Genomic DNA, 24,606 nt, shown 5'->3' with positions numbered 1-24,606 from the left:
TCCAGCACACTGTTCCAGCTAAGCTACGTGTACAGCGTGCGTCCGCGCAATGTGCCACGGGTAGGGTAGTCCCACGCCTGTGCCCAGCGCTCTACCAACACTCCAGCATCAGCAGTTGCGTCCTAGCAGTGCATCATGGGAGAGGTAGTCCTAAGTCCACAGTCTTGGGGTGGAAGAAGGGGCAGTGTTTCATTTTGTGATGCTGCTGAGGCCAGGCATAGCTGCTCACCCATTTGCATGATTTTGATGGGTTAGATGTTGCCTATAGTTTGCTTTTATGCTGTCAATATTTTTGTATAGTACTCTAAGCTGAATAATACACATCGTATTTCTACATTTTCTTTTTAAAATGTCATGCTGCATGCAATTTGCATTAAAGGACTTATCAGGCCAAAAAAATAAATGTAGTTTTACAGTACTTACCTGGGGCTTCTTCCAGCCTCTAGAGGTCATTTGAGTCCCTTACCATGGTTCAAGTCTTTTCCGGGGTCCTGCTGGCAGCCTAAGGATCGATGACCCCCGATGGGTCGACGTCTTCTGCGCATGTGTGCTTCTGCCTTGTGTGAGCACATGCCTAGGTCCCCGGGAGCGTACTGTACAGGCACATACATGCTCCCGATTAAGTGGGCGGGTATGGCCGCTCATGCACAGAAGATGCCTGTCCATCGGGGGTCGACGATCCGTAGCGGCTGACAGCGGGACCCCTGGAGAGGACCAGAGCGGCGGCTAGGGACCCCTGGAGAGGACCAGAGCAGCAGCTAGGGACCCAAATGACTTCTAGAGGCTGGAAGAGGCTCCAGGTAAGTAAAATTACGGTACTTTTCCGGTGGCCGGGCGTATCTACTAGGTGGCGATAAAACTCCACCAGAATTACATCTTTCCCTACTATCCATGGCGGCTTGGAGGGTATAGTAATTAACGCCACCTAGTGGATGCGCCCGGCTAACGGAAAAGTACCAAGATTACATTTATTTTTTTTCCTTGTATGTCCTTTACACTGGCATGCATGTATAGTGACCAGATTTTTCTGAAACCGTGTGTGTGTAGGGGGGGTTGGGTTGCAGGCCAATGCGAGGAGGCAGGCATGGGATATTATAGTACAAACCAACACAGGTTAATGTTGAAAAATATAGGGCAAGGAGTGATCTGCTGCTGTTACTTATCATTATACAGAGCCGGGCAGCCTGACGCATTTTTCGTGACTAAAGGTGCCCATACACTCGTCAGATTGGCAGCAGATAGATAAGAAATGCATCTGATGATCTATCTGATGCATTTTTAGAACATTTTTTACCAGGATAGAATTCCAATAGATTTCAGTTTGAAATCTATTGAAATTCGATCTGATGGCATTTTTTTGCCATCAGATTTCCATTAAGGCCAATGCAAACTGATAAGCAATCTCATCAGATCGACCTAAATTTTCCACCCTGCAAGTTCGATGGAAATCCATCGAAATCGATCGAAATCGGCCGTCGATCGGTCGATTGGCCAACCGATTTGCAATCGATCGATCGATCGATCGGGATCGATCGGTCGGCCAGAAAATCGGCTGAGTGTATGGGCTGCTTAAGAATGGTCTCTTCTTCAGAGGCAAACATTGCAAATAACGAGCTGTTACATTCCATCTCTAATCCTTGTTAGTGGTTACATTCTATCTCTAATCTCTGCTAGCGGTTACATTCCATCTCCTATTTCTGCTAGCGGTCACATTGCATCTCCAATCCCTGCTAGCAGCCACATTGCATCTCCAATCCCTGCTAGCAGTCACATTCCATCTCTAATCCCTGCTAGCAGTCACATTCCATCTCTAATCCCTGCTAGCAGTCACATTGCATCTCCAATCCCTGCTAGCAGTCACATTCCATCTCTAATCCCTGCTAGCTGTTACATTCCATCTCTTATTTCTGCTAGCGGTCACATTGCATCTCTAATCCCTGCTAGCAGTCACATTCCATCTCTAATCCCTGCTAGCAGTCACATTGCATCTCCAATCCCTGCTAGCGGTCACATTCCATCTCTAATCCCTGCTAGCTGTTACATTCCATCTCTAATCCTTGTTAGTGGTTACATTCTATCTCTAATCTCTGCTAGCGGTTACATTCCATCTCTTATTTCTGCTAGCGGTCACGTTCCATCTCTAATCCCTGCTAGCAGTCACATTGCATCTCCAATCCCTGCTAGCGGTCACATTCCATCTCTAATCTCTGCTAGCGGTTACATTCCATCTCTTATTTCTGCTAGCGGTCACATTGCATCTCTAATCCCTGCTAGCGGTCACGTTCCATCTCTAATCCCTGCTAGCAGCCACATTGCATCTCCAATCCCTGCTAGCGGTCACATTCCATCTCTAATCCCTGTTAGCGGTTACATTCTATCTCTAATCTCTGCTAGCGGTTACATTCCATCTCTTATTTCTGCTAGCGGTCACATTGCATCTCTAATCCCTGCTAGCGGTCACGTTCCATCTCTAATCCCTGCTAGCAGCCACATTGCATCTCCAATCCCTGCTAGCGGTCACATTCCATCTCTAATCTCTGCTAGCGGTTACATTCCATTTCTAATCCCTGTTAGCGGTTACATTCTATCTCTAATCTCTGCTAGCAGTTACATTCCATCTCTAATTCCTGCTAGCGGTCACATTTCATCTGTAATCCCTGCTAGTGGGCTCGATGCATCTCCAATCCCTGATAAGAGTCACATTCCATCTCTAATCCCTGCTAGCGGGAACATTGCATCTCCAATCCCTGCTAGTGGGCACATTCCATCTCTAATCCCTGCTAGCGGTCACATTGCATTTCTAATCCCTGCTAATAGTCACACTGCATCTCCTGTCCCTGCTAGCGGTTACATTGCATCTCTAATCCCTGCTAGTGGGCACATTCCATCTCTAATCCCGGCTAGTGGGCACATTCCATCTCTAATCCCGGCTAGTGGGCACATTCCATCTCTAATCCCTGCTAGTGGGCACATTCCATCTCTAATCCCGCCTAGGCGTCATATTGCATCTCCAGTCCCTGGTAGCGGTCACATTGTATTTCTAATCGCTGCTAGTGGTCACATTCCATCTCCAGTCTCTGCTAGTGCTCACATTGCATTTGTAATCCGTGCTAGCAGTCACACTGCATCTCCAGTCCCTGCTAGCGGTTACATTGCATCTCTAATCCCTGCTAGTGGGCACATTCCATCTCTAATCCCTGCTAGTGGGCACATTCCATTTCTAATTCCTGCTAGTGGGCACATTCCATTTCTAGTTCCTGCTAGTGGGCACATGCCATCTCTAATCCCTCCTAGCGGTCATATTGCATCTCTTATCCCTGCTAGCGGTCACATTCCATCTCTAATCCCTGCTAGCGGTCACATTCCATCTCTAATCCCTGCTAGCGGTCACATTCCATCTCTAATCTCTGCTAGCGGTCACATTCCATGTCAAATCTCTGCTAGCTGTCATATTCTTTCTCTAATCCCTGCCAGTGTTGCCAACTCATCCCTTTAATTACTGACACATATGAATTATACAGGTTTTGTGGCTAGGTAGATGCAGTTAAGGCACTGATTATGTGCAAATAGCCCCAGAACCTGTATAACTTAGATGTGTCAGTAATTAAAAAAAATGTAGTAGGGGTGGTTCAGCACTCTGTAGAAAAAGACACAGGAGACAAAAGACGGGAGCCCAGTAGTGCAATACGTCAATAATCGCAATGGAGGTAGGTAAATAAATAAAAGCACTACTCACAAAGGGAGGTTGCAGGGGGCAACCAACCACAGGAAGCAGTTGGAGACAATAAACCTGACTCCACTCGGGGTGGTCCTATCCAGAACCAGCTGGATGATGGCTCTCTTTTTGAAAAAATGGCGGAATGAGTCCACTGTGGGGACTCCACTAGTGGTCTATCACCACCCCTTGGACAAGGTATGTTTGGGGGTATACTTAGCAACAACAAGGGAAAGAGGCGCCCTGATATGATAAAAGCATCTAAAATCAACTTAAAAACGATAGAACATATGAGGTGGCTTACCTCAATGATGAATATCTCAGTAATGAATCTGAAAGATTTTTATTAGCACAGGCAACGCGTTTCGCAGGTCTCAGACCGCTTCATCAGGCCAATAGCAGTGCCAAATAGAATAAATCATCCAGCATAGGGAGCCTCTGTCAGCTGTGAATTCCAAGATTCTTAGATGATGGCATTGAATGATTGTGTCAGCCTTGGATCAGCTAGTGTATGGGGGGGGGAGAGATCCACCTGGTTGATAAATCCTCAACCACTGGTGTACCTCCCTTGTCTTCAATGCAGTGAAAAAGAGTCTTAACATTCATACCTCCCAACTTTTTGAGATCAGAAAGAGGGACACTTAAAGTGGATCCGAGATTAACTTTTACTCATTGCATAATTGTGTTCCTTTCATATAGTTTATAGGGTATTCCTCAAGCCAAATACTTTTTTTGTTTTGTTTTAATATTCATATTCCCTATAAACTAAACAAGCCTCGCCCACAGCTCCTTTTGTGCCTTGGCACTGTAGCAAGGGCTTATGGGCGCTCAGTCTGGGCAGGAGGAGGAGGAGGTTACTAGCCATTGATTTCAGAGGCAGAGGGGAGGAGGGAGGGGGAGAGGGGACTGAATTTACACACGGGCAAGCTGATAGCATCTCCAGCCCTCAGCCTGTGACAATGTGACAAACAGAACATGGCTGCCCTCAACAGGAATAAATAATCATAAACGTTTGAAGCTGTTTGCAGCTAGATATGCTGTGCAAACTATCTAAACTTTCGATAAGATATATAGACAAGTTACTTGTTATAGTTAGTTTTTCATCTCGGATCCGCTTTAAGCCACACCCCTATTCACGCCCCCAACACTCCTTCCCCCTCCCCCAGTCACGCATACCATAAATATTTCCAAAGAAAAATATGTTTCATAATTAAAAACAATCTGGTCCTTTCTGTCATTTTCCTTCATATTAACATTTGAAAATAAGAAATATATCAATTTAAAGGATGGAAATAAAGTTTAGAGTCAATTAAACACAATTTTCAGTAGATAAAATACATATATTTACAAAGCTCTGTACACGAGTCCTGAAAGAGGGACAAATGAGGAAGAAAGAGGGACAGGAGTCCCAAAGAGGGACTGTCCCTCCAAAACATGAGGGAGCTATGAACATTTGCACCTTATCCATTTGTGTGTGTGCTGCCTCTGTCCCGGATTGCCAAAGCTTCAAAGGAGTCATCAAGCAAATACTGCCCCCCTCCCCGATCTACTTACCCGGGGCTTTCTCCAGCCCCTTGCAGCCGACACGTCCCTTGCAGCATCTCCGCTCGCAGCCGCCAGCCCAGGGTCCCTGCTGAACAGTTCTTCGGATGAATAGTTTGCTGCAAACAAGGGGTGTTTGCATTCGCATCATCAGGCGAACACTAGGCGTGTTTGACCTGCCCCCTATACATTATAATGGAGCCAAAAATGTACCCCTCACCCCAGAGTCAGCAGACACATGGCAGCCAATCAGCTATCCCATCCACCCGGACCGCTCCCCACCACCACCACCACCTATCAGAATGCCAGCACGCCAGCCATTTTGCAGAATGTTTGGCTTCTGTGATAGGCAAATCAGGGTGAGCTGCTGACAGGGAGAGCGTTAGATAGGCCTGTGCAGAATTTTGCTGCTACCACATTGTCCTGAACAGCTTCTTTAGGGCTGGTACATTGTTTTTCTTGCTATTGCATTGCTGTTTTGTGTCCCGTACACCGACCATAACGCAATAATCCTTCACCACCACTACTGGCATCTAGTATCTACTGATCACTGCCCCCTGTATAAGGCCTCAGTGCAGAATCAGTGTTTGCTCACCTGACGTTTTCACTAAAGCTCTTTACGGTTGTTTGCGGTACGTTAAAACGCAGTGTTTCGTCTGTCATTGTTAACCGGGCCTAACCCTTACACTACCTTATCGCCATATATGCATGCCGGACGTTTTAAAGGGCTCTGCCTCTGACACAGGAGACCAGGGTTCGAATCTTGGCTCTGCCTGTTCAGTAAGCCAGCACCTATTGAGTAGGAGACCTTGGGCAAGTCTCCCTTACACTGCTACTGCCTATAGAGCGCGCCCTAGTGGCTGAAGCTCTGGCACTTTGAGTCCGCCAGGAGAAAAGCGCGATATAATTGTTACGATATAAATGTTACGATATAAATGTTACATGTTATTTGTCTTCTCTTGTCTAATTCCACAAATTTAGGAATGTACTGTGATTTTTGCCCTTTAGAGATTAAAACCCGACTCTGCGTCAACTCTGTAACTTTTGGTGGGACTTTTGTCATGGATCTCCCTCAGGCATACCACTGTCCAGGTGTTACGCCCCTTGAAACAACTTTCCCATCACTTTTTCTGGCCGGAAACAGTCCCTATAGGTTTTAAAAGTCACCTGCCCATTGAAGTCTATTGGTGGCTCCCCAGATTTGCCTGTTCACAAACTTTTTGCTGAAATTCACAGTAGTACCACTCTTGGTGACATGGGTGCACGGGCACAAGCCCGCGCATACGCCAGAGACACCGACCCATCCAGGGCTTGGCGATCTTCAGAGGCAGCCAGCGGGAGAGGGGAGAAGACCAGAGCTGTGGTGAGGGACACATGTGACTTGTAGGGGCTGGAAGAAGCACCAGGTAAGCAGGGCCGGCCCGTCACTTTTTGCCGCCTGAGGCAAATTTAGCAGAGCTGCTGCCGCCGACCGCCCCCCCCCCCCCCCGGGGGGCGGCGATGCAGGAAGTGACGTCAGTGGAGCGCTCGCTGGAACGCGGAAAAGGTGAGTCCTCCCCGCCCGTGCCTCTTACGATCTGGCAGCAGCTTACTAATTACAGGCTGGAGGGGAGCGCAGATCGGGGGACCCAGGCGAGGGAGGGGGGGTCCGACCCCCCTCCCCACCGCTAGGCCCAATACCCCCGACCTGCCCGCTACCCCTCCGGCTCGGCGGCCGGCCCCCCCCCCGGGCGGGTGCCGCCCTTTGAAGTTGCCGCCTGAGGCAAATGTTTCACCCCGCCTCATGAGCGGGCCGGCCCTGCAGGTAAGTAAATAAAATTATTTTTTTAATCACCTCATGAGTCATTTAAGGCTGGGTTCACAGTGGGTGTTACGTTCTCTGTAACAGTAGGAACACAACGGAATAGTGCTGCATGTTATTCACGCATTGCATTGTGTACAGTAAAGCATATCAATGAAGTATGCCTCGCTGTTACTGTTCCACACTGTGAATGTCGCATAGCTGGTGCATTGCAGTGCAGCAAGCCGAATTACAATGCAGTTGTTATGCCGCAACGCACCACTGTGAATGTAGCCTGAATGCTATTTTTAACAAAAATTCACTGGCATACCTCCCAACTTTTTGAGATAAGAAAGAGGGACACTTTAAGACATGCCCCTAATCACGCCCCAGCCACACCCCTCGTCACTGATACCAAAATGAATTCAGAAGCAAAATATGCAGTTTTATAATTTAAAGCACACTGGTCCTCGCTATCATCATTAGTTATTCTTCATTTTAACAATTAAAAATATATACATTTTATACATAGAAATAACATTTAGAGTGTATTAATCACATAAGTCCTGAAAAAGGGACAAATGAGGGAGAAAAGGGACAGAGGGATTTGGTTCCCAAAGAGGGACAGTCTCACCGAAAAAGGGGTTCCCAAAGAGGGACTGTCCCTCCGAAAAAGAGGTTCCTAAAGAGGGCCTGTCCCTTTCGAAAAAGGGACAGTTAGGAACTATGTTCACCGGGTTTCTTTTTTTACTGGCTAAGGAACCTCAAACTGCCTATAGAAAAAAGGAGAAATTTGCATTTGATTATTTGTTTAAGTAAATATTGATTTAAAGAACGTTTTTTTAAATAATCCAGGTATTATAGGTAAATATATAGAATTCTTCATCTACACATTATTAATAGATAGGCATGCTTGCATCTGTAGTTCTGCAAAGTGGAGAAATGCAATTCGCTTTTTACAATGATTATTATTGTTATTAGTAAAGCATTTTTATATTTTTTTTGTTTGTTTTTTTCCTCTTGTCTATTCTTCTTCAGGTTTGAGACCTATAAAGCCGTGTGAATTGCATTTTCACCAGGATCTAGCTAAAACCTTCATAAGATTTCCTCCCAAAATATATTGCCTTGAAAAAAATCATCTAAAAGTGACCAAATGCCTTGGAAGGCTAACAGAGCTTTGCTAAACAGGGGGAAATGTCCCTGTAAGCACACTGTACAAGCTGCATGCTGATGATGTCAGGTAGCCAGCCCACATTTCCTAAGGCCAGCCTATATTTCAGAGAAAGAGAACAGAGACAGCTCTGTGCTCTTAGGCCTCTGGGCATATTTACTATTGAAAATGGCCCTCATTGAAAATGAAGGGGGCATCCTGCTGCTTTCTCCTGCTGAAGTGAACAGCGATGAGGCTCAGCAAGGTCCTGCTGATGCAGAGGACAGAGACCAGCTACATGTTGTGCAAGTGAGGATCAGGCAGCCCCGTATGTTCAGGAGACGAGCCTATCTCCTAGAGGAGCTGCCGGAGGATGAGGTGGTGAAGAGGTACCGTCTCAACCGACCTGCCATCCAGGAACTCCTGGAACTGGTTGGGGAGGACCTGGAACCCAGGACTAGACGGAACAGGGCATTGCCCGGGATGTCCAAACTACTGGCAGTCCTGCACTTTCTGGGAAATGCCACCTTCCAGCCGGCCACCTCGCTCCTTATTGGCATGAGTCAGCCCACCTTCTCCAGAATCCTCAAGCAGGTGGTGGAGGCCATACTGAAGCACTCCCGGAGACTCATTTGCTTTCCCTCGTCCAACACGCAGTGGCAGAAAGTGAAGCAGGACTTTTTACAGCTGACCGGTCTTCCGAATTGCCTGGGAGTCATCGACTGCACCCACATCGCGCTCACGCCCCCTCGCGAGTCGGAGGAGATGTTCCGGAACTGGAAAGATTTCCACTCGCTTAACGTGCAGGTGGTGTGCGACTCCCACCTTCGCATTATGAGCGTCAATGCCGCTTTTCCGGGCAGCTGCCACGAATCTTATATCCTGCGCCGATCGGCGCTGTTTGATAAGTTTACGCAAGGACAGATGCCAGAGGGCTGGCTTGTGGGTAAGTCATTATCACTTGGTGCTTACTGTATTGCTTTGAAGGTAAATTTGTTCTCCATTTAGTCATAATCTACACTAGAGTTGTTTGCAAGGACAAACTTTCCACCAACCCTTACCTTTCCACATTTATTTGTAATCACTCCCAAAAAATTGTCATTAGGCTAGGTTTACAGAGGCGCAATGGGAAAGTTGCGCCACACGTTCTCCATGCATTGCATTACATACAGTCAATAAAAAAAGGGCACTAGTCTACTTTAGGGGACCCAGCAGAAAACCTCATAGGGAAATTCCACTAATGTGATTGGTTGGACAGCACCCTCTCGAACTGCCAGGTTTCCAATAGGTTGTAGAAAAGGTATTACTTTTACAAGACTTTTTTTTTTTTTCTTCCTACACAATGTGTTGTAGTAAAGTCCGCTGACACTATTTGGCCAATCACAACACTTTGTGCTGGAAGAGGGTGCTGTGATTGGAGAACTGTTCCCTATGAGATTTCCTGCTGGGTCCCCTAAAGTAACAATAGAGAAGACTGGGTCTCCACCTGGATTTCAGGCCAATTGGCCAAAATTTATTTGCAAGTAACACAGTGCGACAGCACAACGTTTCAACCCAAATGGTCTTTATCAAGTGCTTACAGAACTAAAGTAGTACTTTAGTAGAATAGCGCCACTAAAAGTATGTCACTATAAACGCGCACGTTTTGTGGTAAGGCGCTTTATGCAGTGCCCTGGGATGTGTAGGACGGTGGCGTAGTGGTTAGCTCTCTCGCCTTGCAGCGCTGGGTCCCTGGTTCGAATCTCAGCCAGGGCACTATCTGCAAAGAGTTTGTATGTTCTCTCCGTGTCTGCGTGGGTTTCCTCCGGGCACTCCGGTTTCCTCCCACATTCCAAAAACATACGGATAAGTTAATTGGCTCCCCCTAAAATTGGCCCTAGACTACAGTACTTACACTACATAATATAGACATATGGCAATGGTAGGGATTAGATTGTGAGCTCCTTTGAGGGACAGTTAGTGACAAGATATATATATACACTGTACAGCGCTGCGTAATATGTCGGCGCTATATACAAACTAAATAATAATAATAATGTAGCACACCATTAAACTGCAGTGCATTCTGGGAATGTCGCATAGGCAGTATATTGCAGTGCAGTTACAATGCGGCCAATATGCCACACCGCAACGCACCACTGTTAATGTGGCCTAAAGCCCCGTATACATGTACATGGCATGTTGTCCAGCTGGGATGGGCTCTAGATCCTTTGGGAGACATTGCAATGCTGAGGTTGTACAGATGTATCACTAGCCTGCAGGCATTTTGTTGCTATGCAGGGGGGAGGAGGGCTGGCAGTGTGGATGGATAGGTTTGATCCCTCTCAGATTCAGATCAGAGAAAGGGTTGATCTATGCGTGTATGGCCACCTTTACCACTCCTCACCATTAACCCATTAGCAGCTTCAATAGAGTTATCTCGGTGGAGATAAGTGCACTGCTTTTGACATAAGTCGGCAAAACTCGTTGTGCTGTAAACTCTTGGAATGCTTTGATCTATCTGCTAGCAGAGAATACAGAAGCTGAAAGCAGAAGTGCTCTGTTATTGTGTCACGCTGCCCTCTAGTGACAAGTGGCCACACATACACATTACAGCAGTACTATTTAGCAGCAAACAAATGTAACAAATAAATTAAAAAATTTGCTCAAATAAATTGGCAGCTAAAGGGTTACATGTCTGAACAGACTCATTCAGAAATCTGATTATCAGAAAGGAACACAGCCCCAGCTAGCTTTGTACAGCTGGATAATGTACAAAATTGTGTGTCAATCAAACACTGCTTCCTTTTTGCACTTCCTAGGCTATTCATGTCGATAAATCAAAACTCTTTTACAGTCAGCATTCAGTAATAAAACAATCAGTAAATAAGACAATTAAAAATCAAGTCCTTAAAGGGTACCTTAGGCCTCTTGCACTCTACACGTGATTCCAATTTTTTATACGATCCGATTTTTAATTCCGATTAAAAACGTAGCAGCATGCAGTACTGTTTTTCAATCAGAATCAAAAATTGGATCATTTAAAAAAAATCAGAATCGCATGTAGTGTGCAAGAGGCCTAAAAGCTATAAAAAAAATAAAAATAAAAAAAAAAGTTGAATGGTACTTATGTATTATCCCGTCTGGAAAGTTTGGCAGCTTTTATGTTAAAGTCCTGTTTGATCCCCTAGCCAGATCTAACCATTTTTGGAAAGCTGAAAGTCTCTGCTTTCCTTTGAACTGGGTCCCGAGTCAATGCGATGCCCCATTCCCAAGTTAGGGGGGGGGGGGATGGGTGTCCCCTGCACTTTGCTGCAGATAGCACAGTGGAATTGAGTCTCCTGCCCATGCCAGTAAAACAGAGGAGACGAGGGTGCATAGCTGCGCTGCTCCTTCATCTGTAATGAGAGACCCAGGGCACTTGACATCAGTTTTGAAGACACAGATTTATGCTGCGAAGGAAGAAGACCTACCAGGTGTGCTGTTTACTACTTCTTACTTCTGTAATTGCACTTTCTGCAGCCAAGTTCAGGGGACACCCATCTTCAAAACCCCATAACTTGAGAACTGAGCATCATACCGACTCGGGACCTGGTGCAACATAAAGCCGGGACTTTCAGCTTTCCAAAAATGGTCAGGTCTTCCTGGGGGAGCAAGGAGAACTTTAACAAAAAGCTGCCAAACTTTCCCGACAGAATAATACGTAAGTACCAGTTTAATTTACCTGTGGCTTCTTGCAGCCCCCTGTAGTCATCCTGGGCCTGCGCAGTCCTTCCGAGACCCTCCAGCCAGCAGCCATGACCCCCTCAAAGTTGGCCGATTGTGGTCAGTCACAGGCTATTGCGGATTGTGCAGCCCGAGGGGCATGCTCCCTGATCACGCTCCATTTGTCGGGAGCGTTCTGTGCATTTGCGGTAGAAATTTCCCGTACTGCACATGCACAGAACGCTGCCGTGTGCGGGGACGCGGTGAGGAGTCACGTGGCCGGACAGCTTTGAGGGGGTTGCCACTGGTGATTGGGGGGTCCCAGAAGGACGGCACATGCACAGGATGACTGTAGGGGGCTGCAAGAAGCCGCAGGGTAGTTAAACTGCTTTTAATTTTTAGACTTAAGATTTTCTTTAAAGAAAACCTTAAGGGCCCTTTTCCACCAGCGCGTTTGCGCTGGCTGAATCGCAAAACCGCAAACCGCTAGCGATTTTACAATCGCTACGGTTTGCTTTTTAACATAGGAATCGCGGTAGGTCATTTCCACTACCCCGATTCGCTTTTGTCGGGAACGCGAACGCGCGGCGGAGCGATAATTGCCGCGATTTTGCTATGCAGTGCATAGCATAGCATCGCGGCCGCAAACGTCGGGAGAATCGCCGGTTTTGCGATTCAGCAATCGCTAGCGTTCAGCGTGAACGCTAGCGATTGCAGGTGGAAAAGGGCCCTTAGCGAGAGGAATACGAAGGCTGCCATATTTATTTATTTTTAAACAATACTAGTTGCTTGGTATTCCTGCTGATCTCTTTGGCTGCAGTAGTATCTTAATCACCCCAGAAACAAGCAGGTGGCTAATCTAGTCAGATTTCTTTCAGAAACATCTGCATGCTTGTTATGGGTCTATGGCTAAGAGTATTAGTGGCAGAGGCTTAGCAGGACTTCCAGGCAATTGGTATCATTTAAATGGAAATAAGTATGACAGCCTCCATATCCCTCTCTCACTTCAGGTCCCTTTAAAGAGACGCTGAAGTCTCCAGAAAATGAGGTTTTTACTTTAAAAACCTTATTAACATTAATGCCCCTCTTAAAACGCTGCAGAACCGCGGCTGAAAACCCCCTCAATCACCCCAAACTCACGCGGGTACATTCCGGGCTCCTTCCACACAGAGGCAGCACATCTCCGCCTCTATGCGCGTCAATCAGCCCGAATCACCGCCTCTCCCCCGTCCCTCTCAGTCTCCCTTCACTGAGAGGGGCGGGGGAGAGGCGGAGATATGCGCTGATTGACGCGCATAGAGGCAGCAGCAAAATCCACAACCAAGAAAGTTGTGGATTTTGGATGCCGTGTACCCCCGTGAGTTTGGGGTGATTGAGGGGGTTTTCAGCCGCGGTTCTGCGGCGTTTTAAGAGGGGCATTAATGTCAATGAGGTTTTTAAAGTAAAAACCTCATTTTCTGGAGACTTCAGAGTCTCTTTAAGTGAAGGACTAAAGTTGACATTTACTTACCTGTTCCTCTTCCAGCCCAACACAGTCTTTGACGTCCCACGCTGCCCTCCACATCTGCTCGGTTTTGCCTCTGTGACCCCAGTTAGAGTCCATCACTGGCTCTATTGCAGACTAATGCGCACATGCGGCAAGCACTGCACCTCCACAATTATACTCCTGTGGCCGGGAGCATTCTACGCATGCACAGATCCACCTGGATTACATTGGTTTGTGATTTCTGTGTTTTTCAGGAAGTGCAGGATACGGGACGCAGTCCTGGCTGATGACCCCGCTGGCTTCTCCAGAAACAGCACCTGAAAAGAGATACAACCGTGCCCACCGCAAAACCAGGAAGTGCATAGAGCGTCTCTTCGGGGTGTGGAAATCCCGCTTTCGGTCCCTGTCTTGCACAAGCGGGAAGCTGCAGTACGCTCCGGCCAGGGTTGCAGAACTCGTAGTGGTCTGTGCGGCGCTACATAACCTCGCCTGCAAGCATGGAGTGTCGCAGGACATCGACGAGAGCCTTCCGCCAGAAGAGGAGGGCCCTCCCGCTGATGATGAGGTTTCCTCTGAAGCCGGTCTCAAAAAGAGGGCGGAGCTCATCAAATCCCACTTCAGCTGTGAGTATAGCAAACTCTATTCTCCAGGGCGTGTGCTTCTGTCTGCTAACAGCTTAAAAGACAACTGTAGTGAGAGGGATATGGAGGCTGCCATATTTATTTCCTGTTAAACAATACCATTTGCCTGGCAGCCCTGCTGATCTATTTGGCTGCAGTAGTGTCTGAATCACTCCAGAAACAACCATGCAGCTAATCTTGTCAGATGTGACAATAATGTCAGAAACACCTGATCTGCTGCATGCATGTTCAGGGTTTGTAGCTAACAGTATTAGAGGCAGAGGATCAGCAGTATAGCCAGGCAAATGGTATTGTTTAAAAGGAAAAAAAAATATGGCAGCTTCCATATCCTTCTCACTACAGTTGTCCTTTTAAAGTGGGATTACTCCAAAACCTAAAATTTCTGTGACTACTCTTAGTTACATAAAAGAACATTTGAAAGCATTCCCACACATTCCCTGAATGTAAAAACCTTTATTTTAATTGCAGAAAGCAGGAGAAGCTTGCAGCATGGTGTGGCATAGGGGCAGCACAGTCTCATAGTGAATAGCACTCTAGCCTTGCAGCGCTGCGCCTGTAGTCCAGGGAAAGTTGTGCATTGGGTGGAGCCACTAGTAGAATATTGGCAATGCTGCCGATATACTACTGTTGTACGCTGGATAATTGTGATATCTATTATCGCTGAACCCAACCTTCATCTAACACTAACCCTCTCTCTGTCTACTCTAACACTAACCTCCTTACCTACACCTAACGCTTTCCTACCACTATCTAAACCTAAATACGCTAACCTCAGCTATCAGTTTCAGTGAGGATGTTACTGAAGAAACAGATACAAAAACATTACAGTAAAAGATTGCTTGAGTGAGCTGTCCACAATAAAAGAACCTACCGCTATGAGAGCATACCACTAATCAACTCCTACCTTAGGGGTGTGAAACTCAAATACAAAATGGACCGAAATTGAACACTGGGACCAAGTGGCAGGCCAACCTCAACCAATGTCTAGTGGCCACTTTCCTCCCTTGTAAAGTTTCCTGGTATCTAATGGCTCCTCCCTCCCCCTCCACCTGGTATCTAACCCCTCCCTCCTCTATACAGGTCCCTAGAGTTTAGTGGTCTCCCTCTCCTATACAGTTCCCTGATGTCTATTGGCCCCCTCCCTCTCCTATACAGTTGCCTGATGTCTATTGCCCCCCCCCCCCCTCTCCTATACAGTTCCCTGGTGTCTAGCGGTCCTCCCTCTCTTCCCTATATAGTTTGATGGTGTTTAGTGGTCCACCCTCCCCTGTACAGAGTTGGCCGAACATAATGCAAAGTGGGGAAACCAAATTTCCTGCATGGATGGAAATACCCTTTTTGCTCCCAAAATACTGGTCATGTGATGTATGGCCGTCTTATGCCCTTGCTATTTCCCGTACTGCAGATGCAATGCACCTACTGTGTCGTTAGATTAGCCAGGAGGCTATTCCTGCAGCCATTTATAAGCCGAGTGCTGCTTGGTAATGAGTACTCAATGCTTTTGTTTGTAGTGATAAATGAAAGATCAGCAGGACATCCAGGCAATCTGCTTTGTTTTAAAAGGAAATCAACTCCTTTTCCTAAACTCCATATCCCTCTCACTTTAGGTGTGCCTTGACTGCTTTTCTTGCATGCAATTGACCTTATCTTTTGCTGAACAATTGAACCTGCAGCACGGTAATTCTGTATTTTTTTTGCTACACATTTGTGGACAATGAATATGCCTCATTTTATTTGCAGAACCTAAATAAAGATGGCTGACGCTGCTAGCAGGGAAAGCAAGGCCTGCCTCTCCCTTCGGTGAGTATAGCTTTTACTTTTTAAACTTTCTATTGTGCGTTACTTCCATCCCCGCCCACCCCCTCCTTTCTAAATCAGAACATTTACTGTATGTGCTTACTGTAATATTGCCATGCACAGACAGCACACTGCAATATTACTGTTACTACCGCGGCAACGTGTACCGCAAGTTACGCTATTAGCGCCACACTCGGTACTATAGTAGTGTGAACGTTGCTACGGTAACGCGTGTTACTAATGAACGAAGTTCCGTAGAAAAGTTCATGCTACTCGAGTACCGTGGGTTGCGCTAACTGCGTAACTCGCTATTCAGTAGTATTGCCGTGCCCTTTCTGTGCATGGCAGTATTACCACACTTTTGTGCATCAGGCCCTAAGTCTCTTAAAGGACCACTATCGCGAAAAAAGTAAACAGTTAGAATTTAACAGAACCGACAGGTTTTGGGCAAGTCCATCTCCTCATAGGAGATTCTCAGGGTTTTCTTTGTTTTCAACAGCATTTCCTGAACAACAGTTTAACTGCCAAAATAGGCAGATACCAGCCAGTGGGCCTAAAAGATAAATCAAATTTAAACCGAAATCGCGATCATCAAGATCACAATTTCGGATTTGTCAAAGCGGCGATTATCGCAATCACATCATTTCCAAATAGGGGACGTTTGAAGAAGCAGCTTCAAACTTTCCCAAAGTCTCGGCCCTCCCAGTGATGTCACAGCCTAGGCTGGTTAGCTAGGCGGAATTCTCTTTCCTGAGCATTCTGGGAGAGCATGTATTTTTTCTAAAGGCTTTGGAACACAATTTCAGATTGTAAATCACGGTGAGGAAAGATTGTACAAAGGACAAACACAATTTTATTTTTTTTTTATATACGATCCGATTTTTGATTCCGATTAAAAAAAAGTACTGCATGGGGCTGCGTTTTTTAATCGGAATCAAAAATCAGATCGTATAAAAAAATTGGAATCGCATGTAGTGTGCAAGAGGCCTTAATGATTTATAAAGTAAATACAGACTTACGAACGACCTGCTGATACGAATTGCCTGAAAATGTGAAGTTTAATTCTGTGGGAACAAGTTAATTTTTTTTTTTTTCAAAATGACCCCACAGTTTTTGAGAAAATCAATTTTAAAAAGAAATTCAAAGAAATTGTTTTTTACACTCAGTAAAATTAAATTTGTTCTGTGTACACATTTCATACATTTTAAAGCAAACCTGCGATCCAGCGCTGGGATCCACTGGAAGTTTGCGCCCACACTTCCATCTGTGAATGAGCGCATCCGCACTGTAAGGGCAAATAACAAAAAGGTGAAGGACAACAGGCAGGGGGAGGAGCCAGGGAATGCAGACGCCGCTGCACTCCACTAAAGCCTTTCTTCGGGACTTGCCCGGCTCTTTTTAGCTAGCTTTCTGGCCGGCCAAGGTCCAAATGGAGTAAGTTCTTCTTGAATTGCCCGCTTCAATCAGCCACTTTGTGTATTGGCCGGCCACATCCTGAAGTGGTTCTGGCCATAACGTATACATTGCTTGTAGCTGAGCACTTGTGCTACAGTTACTGACCTATACCCTTGTGCCGGTGTTTGCTTGTATGCATTTCTCTGTAAAAAATAAATGTACTCTTGTTTAAAGGCTAAATAAACACGTGCACAATGTCCACTCTTGAACAGTCTAGGGGCTTGATTCACAAAGCGGTGCTAACTGTTAGCACGCCTGTGAAAACCCCCTTAGCACGTCTAAACCAGCTTTTCGCGCATAAAACTTTACGCGCGCAAAACTTTATGCGCGTAAAACTTTATGCGCGTACTGCACAGAGCACAGGGCGCACCGCGCGAAGTGCCCATTAAAGCCTATGGGACTTAGCCCGCGTAAAAACTTTAAAGTTAGTGCACGATCTGATTGAGAAATCCGGTGCTAACCTGCTTAGCACCCTGGTTAGCGCGTCTAAAGACTTTAGACGTGCTAAGTAGGTTAGCACCGCTTTGTGAATCAAGCCCTATATGTTTAACCTATATTCAATCAGGAATGTGGTCCGTTTCCCAATGCTGAAACAACAGATCGTCCCTCTCTGGGGTAATGGCAGTACACAGCACAATTCCTCTCTGAAAATATAATGGCTTATACACACCATGCTATTGTTTCAAAAAACAGCAAAAGATTGGCAGCGCTCCTAGGCTGCAAATAAGATGAAACCAACAGAGGCATGCAGAGCCCCCCTCGGGACTTGAATACACCCCTTGGATACAAATCAGATGCAAATTATGCACTAATCCCTAATCTAAAAAATTGAATGCAAACTGAAGCACATGGATGCAGCTAGCCATAAGTATAGTTACATTTTTTGAACAGTAGGAGATATTGGCAGCACTGACACCATGCTATTTACTCATCAGATTGACGGGTCGATAATTGCCAGCATGCCTGATCTGCTTCCGGTTGAGAAAGAGACCGATTTTATGCAGTACTGATTTCAAAATTGATCCCTTTGTCAATTGGAGGCAGATTGGACATGCTGGAACAAGCTGGGAATTTTCTGGTGGGAAAATTGCATAAGCCTTAACCACTTGAGGACCCACACTTTACCCCCCCCCCTCTACAGCCCCCAGAACAGATCAAACACCAGGCAGAGAGATCAGATCACCCCCCTTTTTTCCCCACTAGGGGGATGATGTGCTGGGGGGGTCCGATCTCTCCTGCCTGCGTGTGGCTGGCGGGGGGGCACCTCAAAGCCCCCCTCCGCGGCAAAATTCCGCTTCCCCCTCTCCTACCTGGCCCCCTGGTGATCGGGGCTGCACAGGACGCTATCCGTCCTGTGCAGCCTGTGACAGGACGTCCCCTGTCACATGGCGGCGATCCCCGGCCGCTGATTGGCTGGGGATCGCCGATCTGCCTTACGGCGCTGCTGCGCAGCAGCGCCGTACAATGTAAACAAAGCGGATTATTTCCGCTTGTGTTTACATTTAGCCTGCGAGCCGCGATCGGCGGCCCGCAGGCTATTCACGGAGCCCCCCACCTTGAATTGACAGGAAGCAGCCGCTCGCGCGAGCGGCTGCTTCCTGATTAATTAGCCTGCAGCCGGCGAGGCAGAACTGCGTCGCTGGTCCTGCAGCTGCCACTTTGCCGACGCGCGGTATGAGTGCGCGGTCGGCAAGTGGTTAAAGGACAACTGAAACGAGAAGGATACGGAGGCTGCCAAATTTATTCTCTTTTAACCACTCTGCGACTGCCTAACGCCAATTGGCGGCCGCAGAGTGGCCCCCCCAGGACCGCCTAACACCGGTTGGCGTCAAGTTCTGGGAGAGGAGATTAGCGTGAAATGCATCTACGCTGATATTATAGCTTCCTTGGTAGTCTAGAGTGGGCAAAACGTAATGCAAAGTAGGTGATTAACTTGTGGGCCAAATTTCATGGCTCTGTGGGCCAGAATTGTCCCTTGGGCTTGTGTTTCACTTGTATGATCTAACCCTATTCTCGCTTGAACCCTCACTGTTTTTATGACCAACCGCGCTCCTACCCCCCACCCACCCACTGCACCACATTTGCAGCTAAAAAACCCTTCTGCAGATACCCCTGTTGACTTAATATGGGATTTATTGGCGCCCATTTTACTACAGAGCCACCAGCGCTCAAATTACCTCCTTTGCTCCATCTGTCACCACCAATGCTGATTTCAGGTTGTCCATATACAGAACGCCCCATCCTGTGACAACACTTCCATCTCACAGGGAATAATGGTAGAGAGTTTAACTGACAGCTAATCATCCTGCTACCCCCTTTGTCTGCTATGCATCCAATAATGTCATGCCAGCCACCATATCCTTCACACCATGGCCCTGTTCCCCCACACTGGGAAAAGGGGGTGGTTATTGGCTGTAACAGACCCCTTCCCCCAATAGCCATAAAGCGTTTGCTACACCTACTACCAGTAGGGACTTCTGGAAGCGGTGTCACTTGTATCATGTGGGGGACCCTATGAAAAAGACAACAGAGTCCTGACTCAAAACCCCATGTGACATCGGCCCTGGAGCTTTAAGAACCTTTGTAAAGAGTGGGGGGAAAGATGGGTTTGGAATGGAACTTTCCCTACCGATAGGTGGTGGTGACGGAGTTGGAAGACCTTTATCATGTAGCTTCATGTGTTAGTTCCAGTAATAATTTGATTTAAGGTGTGTAGGTTATTAGCCTTTAGCACCTGATCCTCCGATCCTGGTGGTGGGGCTGCCACTTAAGCCTTCCAGGCTCACTGATTTTCTCTCGGGGTTCTTTCACTAAGCCTTTCAAATTCAACTTCCACCACAAGGCAGAGTTGCTAGTTTTGGTTGACCCTGGGTTACCCCAGTACATGCCATATCTTGCCAGTGTTCCCTGATCCGCCACCCAAGAAAGCTTCTGATGGGAGACCAGAAACTCCACATACAAGGCATCGCTTCACTTTAGCCATCATGTTCGGAAGTTCCTGTCAGGCCTTCATGGCTACTGTAGAAGCACCAGGTGCACAAAGTCCCCACCATACTTCACCTCATTACTTGACGTTGCCCAGATCTCACCACGAGGAGCTAGCGCGCATTATTGACATCTCCAAAACGTTAGGCAGCAAGGATTAGCTTATGACAATGGGCAGGTTATGCAAATCATTGCTTTATGCTTTTGAAGACCAACATTCATCTTTACAGCACCGCTGTAGGAATAATGTATTCCAGCTTCCTTACTGATGACCTGTACTTCAAAAAGAAAATGATACACAAATAACCATTTATGATTGTGGTAGAAATGTTTTCCTGGAACTGTTTTGTGATGTTTTCTTTTTTTTCCCCACAGACCATCTCATCTTGGAGAAATTGTGTTGATACTGAGATATTGTAGTGTTTGTACCCAAGAAGTATTAGAGCGATGAGCCAGCCAAGCTGACCGACCACATATTCTTCCAAGACAATACAGCTTCTTAAATGAGCCAATCCCAAACCTGTGACACTTCCATTCTATTGAACAGAGGAACTGTAAAAGGAACACTGGTTCTCCTTGCAAGAAATTGTGTGTGACCCTCAAGGCCAAGGAGGGACTCCCAGACCGCAGGATTCCATCCTTGGCAGAACTTGGCTCAGCAGCACTCTATGAGGTGGACCTGGGCCATGCAGGGGGCACTGGTCATGGACTTGTCATGGTCATAGGAGAAGTGAGAGAGCAGGCTGCAGTGCAGATCCTCTCGTAGGTCAGGCCATGGATAAAGAGTCATCATACTCATCAGAAAGTGTTTGAGCACACTTTGCAACCCACGTTTCTGGACCAGGCCAGCAGATGAGCCAGCATTGTAAGAAGCTTCCCGTGGGTGTATCTAACTACAATTTTCTGTTAGATTCTTCTGTTAGATTTACCTACAACATGGAAAAAAGCTATCTGGCAGGTAAATCTAAGAGAAAATCTAACAGAAAATTGTATGGTGTGTACCTAGCATAAGGAACTTGGCCTGCAGAACTATGAAGTGGAAGATAAGGAGGACTTGGGACTAATGAGTGAAGCTTTGGTTGCCTGGTGTCTGATCAATGTTTAACAGAGATCTTGTGAGACTTGGCAGGTGTATCTCCTGGAGAAGTGACTTAGTAGTTTGTAGTGGACTGTGCCTTTGATCTTTTGCTGAGACTTGTAACGTTGCATCCTAGTTTTGTGATAGAGGGCTCCGATGGCTGGAGAGGGCTGCCACCAAGCCTGAGAACCAACTTGCTGCCTTTCAAGAAACTGTGACACAAGGCGGCAGGCTGCCTCTAGATTTTCCATGAAACGTGGCATACCCTCTTGGGAGACCCTTCAGGTCTGATAAATTGCCTACCAAAGAGACTGGACCTGCCTGGGTCACTCTGTAAATTGTTACCCCTCTTTGTATATATAACAAACTAAAAGCAGCCATCATTTTCTAGTGTGCCAGTAAAGTATGAAGTTCCTCCTTACCATGTTGTCTGTATGTCTTCAATGTGTCCTCCTCTTGTGTGGGACTTCATTGCAGAAACATGACATTTGTGATGAAATGTATTTTATCACAACAATAAAAGCACTTGCGTAAGACTAATCATAACAATACTGTACGTGTGACTTTGATGGGACTCTAGAACAGGAGAGGTCTCCTTTGAGTATGTCCACCCTACTTTCATCTGAACTTTAAGTGAACGTGAATGTGAAAAAAGTTCTCCTAGTGGGTACTTACCTTGGCAGAGGGAAGCCTCTGGATCCTAAAAAGGCTTTTTCCTGTCCTCAGCAGAGGAGATCCAGTGGTGGTACCCCCAAAGGTCCTCTTGTCTGTGCTTGTCAGCACTGCACTCAGGCACAGTAGTGGCTTTCCACTTGAAATCTGGTGGAAATAGCCCCACCTGATTGGGTCCACTGCCATGTGTGCCTGCTTAGCTTAGCTGACTAGATGGGGCTTGTCTATTTCCGCCAGAGCCCGACATGGAAAGCCACTACTGTGCCTGTGTAGGCAGGCCTCTGTTGTTATTGTTTTTTTAACTGTTTGAGCATCCCAGCATTGAATCGGGCTGGCTGAGAAGGTAGGGAGAAGCCTCATTAGGATCTAGTGGATTCCCCCTCCTGAGGTAAGTATCCGCATTTTTAATTAATTCAAGTCACGGAATTTGTTTAAAGTGTACCTGGATTGAAAATAAACTGATTAGATAAACAATATTAACCATAATTATGACTTTCCTTAAGTCCCACATTCTTATTTTGGTTTTAAATAATTAAAATCTAGGTTTGTGTATTAAAGCGGACCCAAACCAAACTTTTTTTAAATTCAAAATATTTAGTTGCACCACTCTGACACATACAAAAGTTAAACAAACACTCCTTCAAGCCTATGAGCATTTCAGTGCATGCTTTTCACCCTTCTCTTTTTATAACTAGGGTTATACAGGTTGCAGCCATTACTTCTGAGCTTAGTAGGAGGTTTTAGATCATGGGTGTGTTTGTCATCAGCTACCCTCCCTCACAGGGGCGTCGTCTATGTGAAATCTCACACAAGCTGAGATCACCTCCCCGTGACATCATCAGTAGCAGCCTGTGTTTTGTTTTTGTCTCCTCCACCAGTCTGCCGGATTCTGTCCCAGCAATATGAAAGGATGGGAGGGTTCCTCCAATAAATGTAAAATATTTTATATTCGTCATCATGCAGCTGAAAAAAAGCTGCCATTTATTATTATCAGTTAGAAAATAGATTTTATTTCTGAAATCTTGTATTTTTAATTTGCGTCCACTTTAAACTGTCTCAGTGGCTTGACTGCTGTTCTTAAAGGACACACAAGGTGACATGTGACATGATGAGATAGACGTGTATGTACAGTGCCAAGCACACAAATAACTATGCTATATTCCTTTTTTACTTTCTCTGCCTGAAAGAGTTAAATATCAGGTATGCAAGTGACAGTTTCTGTCCGGGTCGGGACCGGATCGGACTATAGTGTAACACTCACTGATTAGGAATTACAGCCATAAAACATGTATGTAACACATTCCTGGCAGAAAATGGCTTCTGAGAGCAGAAAAGAGACCAAAAGGGGCACTAGCTCATAGCTTTTAGGTCTGGCATACTTCAATGAATGTGTCATTGAGAAGAGGCCATGAAACAGTATAAACTAAAAAAATTAGATTTAAATATAAAATAAAACGGTGGTATAGCTAAAAAAAAGTCATTTTTAGGAGAAGGAGGATATATTTGTATCCTAAAAATGACAATTGTTTATCTCATTTTTTTTCACCTCCTATATCCTTTAAAGTGGATCCGAGATAAACTTTTACTCATTGTATAATTGTGTTCCTTTCATATAGTTTATAGGGCATACCTCAAGCCAAATACTTGTTTCGTTTTAATACTATAATTCCCTATAAACTAAACAAGCCTCGCCCACAGCTTCTCCAGAGTGCCTTGGCACTCCGAGCCTTAGCAGCAAGGGCTTATGGGAGTTCAGTCTGGGCAGGAGGAGGAGGAGGTTACTAGCTAGAGATTTCAGAGGCAGAAGGAAGGAGGGAGGAGGAGAGGGGAGGCAAATTTTCACAGGCTGAGGGGTGGAGATGGAGAGCAGCTTGCCTGTGTGTAATGTGACAAACAGAACATGTTCGCTCTCATTGTTTCACAGGAATAAATAATTATTAACTGTTGAAGCTGTTTGCAGCTAGATTTGCTGTTTAAACTAAACTTTAGATAAGATATATAGACAAGTTACTTGTTATAGTTAGTTATTCATCTCGGATCCGCTTTAATGTTTATCCAGCTCCCTTAGGGCTCAGACACACTATAAGCGCTTTTCTGAACGCTTTTTGGCCATCTGAGCTTTCTGAGAGCTTTTTTAAAAACTGCTCCCATTGACTTATCTTACAATCGTGATAACTGTAAAATCACGTGATTTTATAGCGATTTCAATGGATGTCAATAAGTTTGTTTTTTAAAAAGCTCTTAGAAAGCTCAGGTGGCCAAAAAGTGCTCAGAAAAGCGCTAATAGTGCCCTTACAGAGTAAGAATACCCATAGGTTATTCCATTTTTAGCATTGTTATCCTGCCGGTTATCCTGCCAGTCAAAGCTGACAGATATCAATACAGCAACATGACCACCTGATCGATCGTTTCAGACGGAAATCAGTCAAAATGATCCATCAGGCATGCTGAAGGTGTGCGCTGATAACGGTGTTCGTTGTCTTGACGACCAACTGACCCCCGGCCGGTCTCCCCCAAAGAATATGTGTTGTTCCCTGTCCAGCACTCCCTCCGTGCCTATGGGGAGTACGGAAGTGACTCTGGTGCCCAGTATCCTTTTGAATTGTCACCGCAAGTGCCTG

The 24,606-nt window shown here is 46.0% G+C and overlaps 1 protein-coding gene across 3 annotated transcripts; it reads left to right on the top strand.

The window, feature by feature from the left end:
* Positions 1-64: 64 nt before the first annotated feature.
* On the top strand, positions 65-22,471 carry LOC137542176 (putative nuclease HARBI1). Of its 3 annotated transcripts, none has more exons than XM_068263901.1 (5): positions 65-144; positions 8,076-9,133; positions 13,612-13,980; positions 15,739-15,798; positions 20,611-22,471. In XM_068263901.1, coding segments are annotated over exons 2-4 (1,128 nt in total). In that variant the 5' UTR covers positions 65-144; positions 8,076-8,376; the 3' UTR covers positions 15,741-15,798; positions 20,611-22,471. The 3 variants fall into 3 exon arrangements, with proteins under 3 accessions (XP_068120002.1, XP_068120001.1, XP_068120000.1); XM_068263900.1 differs by lacking the exon at positions 65-144 and adding an exon at positions 172-250; XM_068263899.1 differs by lacking the exon at positions 65-144 and adding an exon at positions 557-800.
* The last annotated feature ends 2,135 nt before the right edge of the window (positions 22,472-24,606 follow it).

This window comes from Hyperolius riggenbachi, chromosome 12, assembly GCF_040937935.1.
Source record: "Hyperolius riggenbachi isolate aHypRig1 chromosome 12, aHypRig1.pri, whole genome shotgun sequence".
Taxonomy (NCBI): domain Eukaryota; kingdom Metazoa; phylum Chordata; class Amphibia; order Anura; family Hyperoliidae; genus Hyperolius; species Hyperolius riggenbachi.
This window is presented reverse-complemented; position numbering and strand designations above follow the sequence as displayed.

Coding starts and splice junctions, on each gene's coding strand:
- LOC137542176 (XM_068263901.1), top strand. CDS start 8,377: ATGGCCCTCATTGAAAATGAAGGGGGCATCCTGCTGCTTTCTCCTGCT. Junction 9,134..13,611: donor GCCAGAGGGCTGGCTTGTGG/GTAAGTCATTAT, acceptor TGTGTTTTTCAG/GAAGTGCAGGATACGGGACG.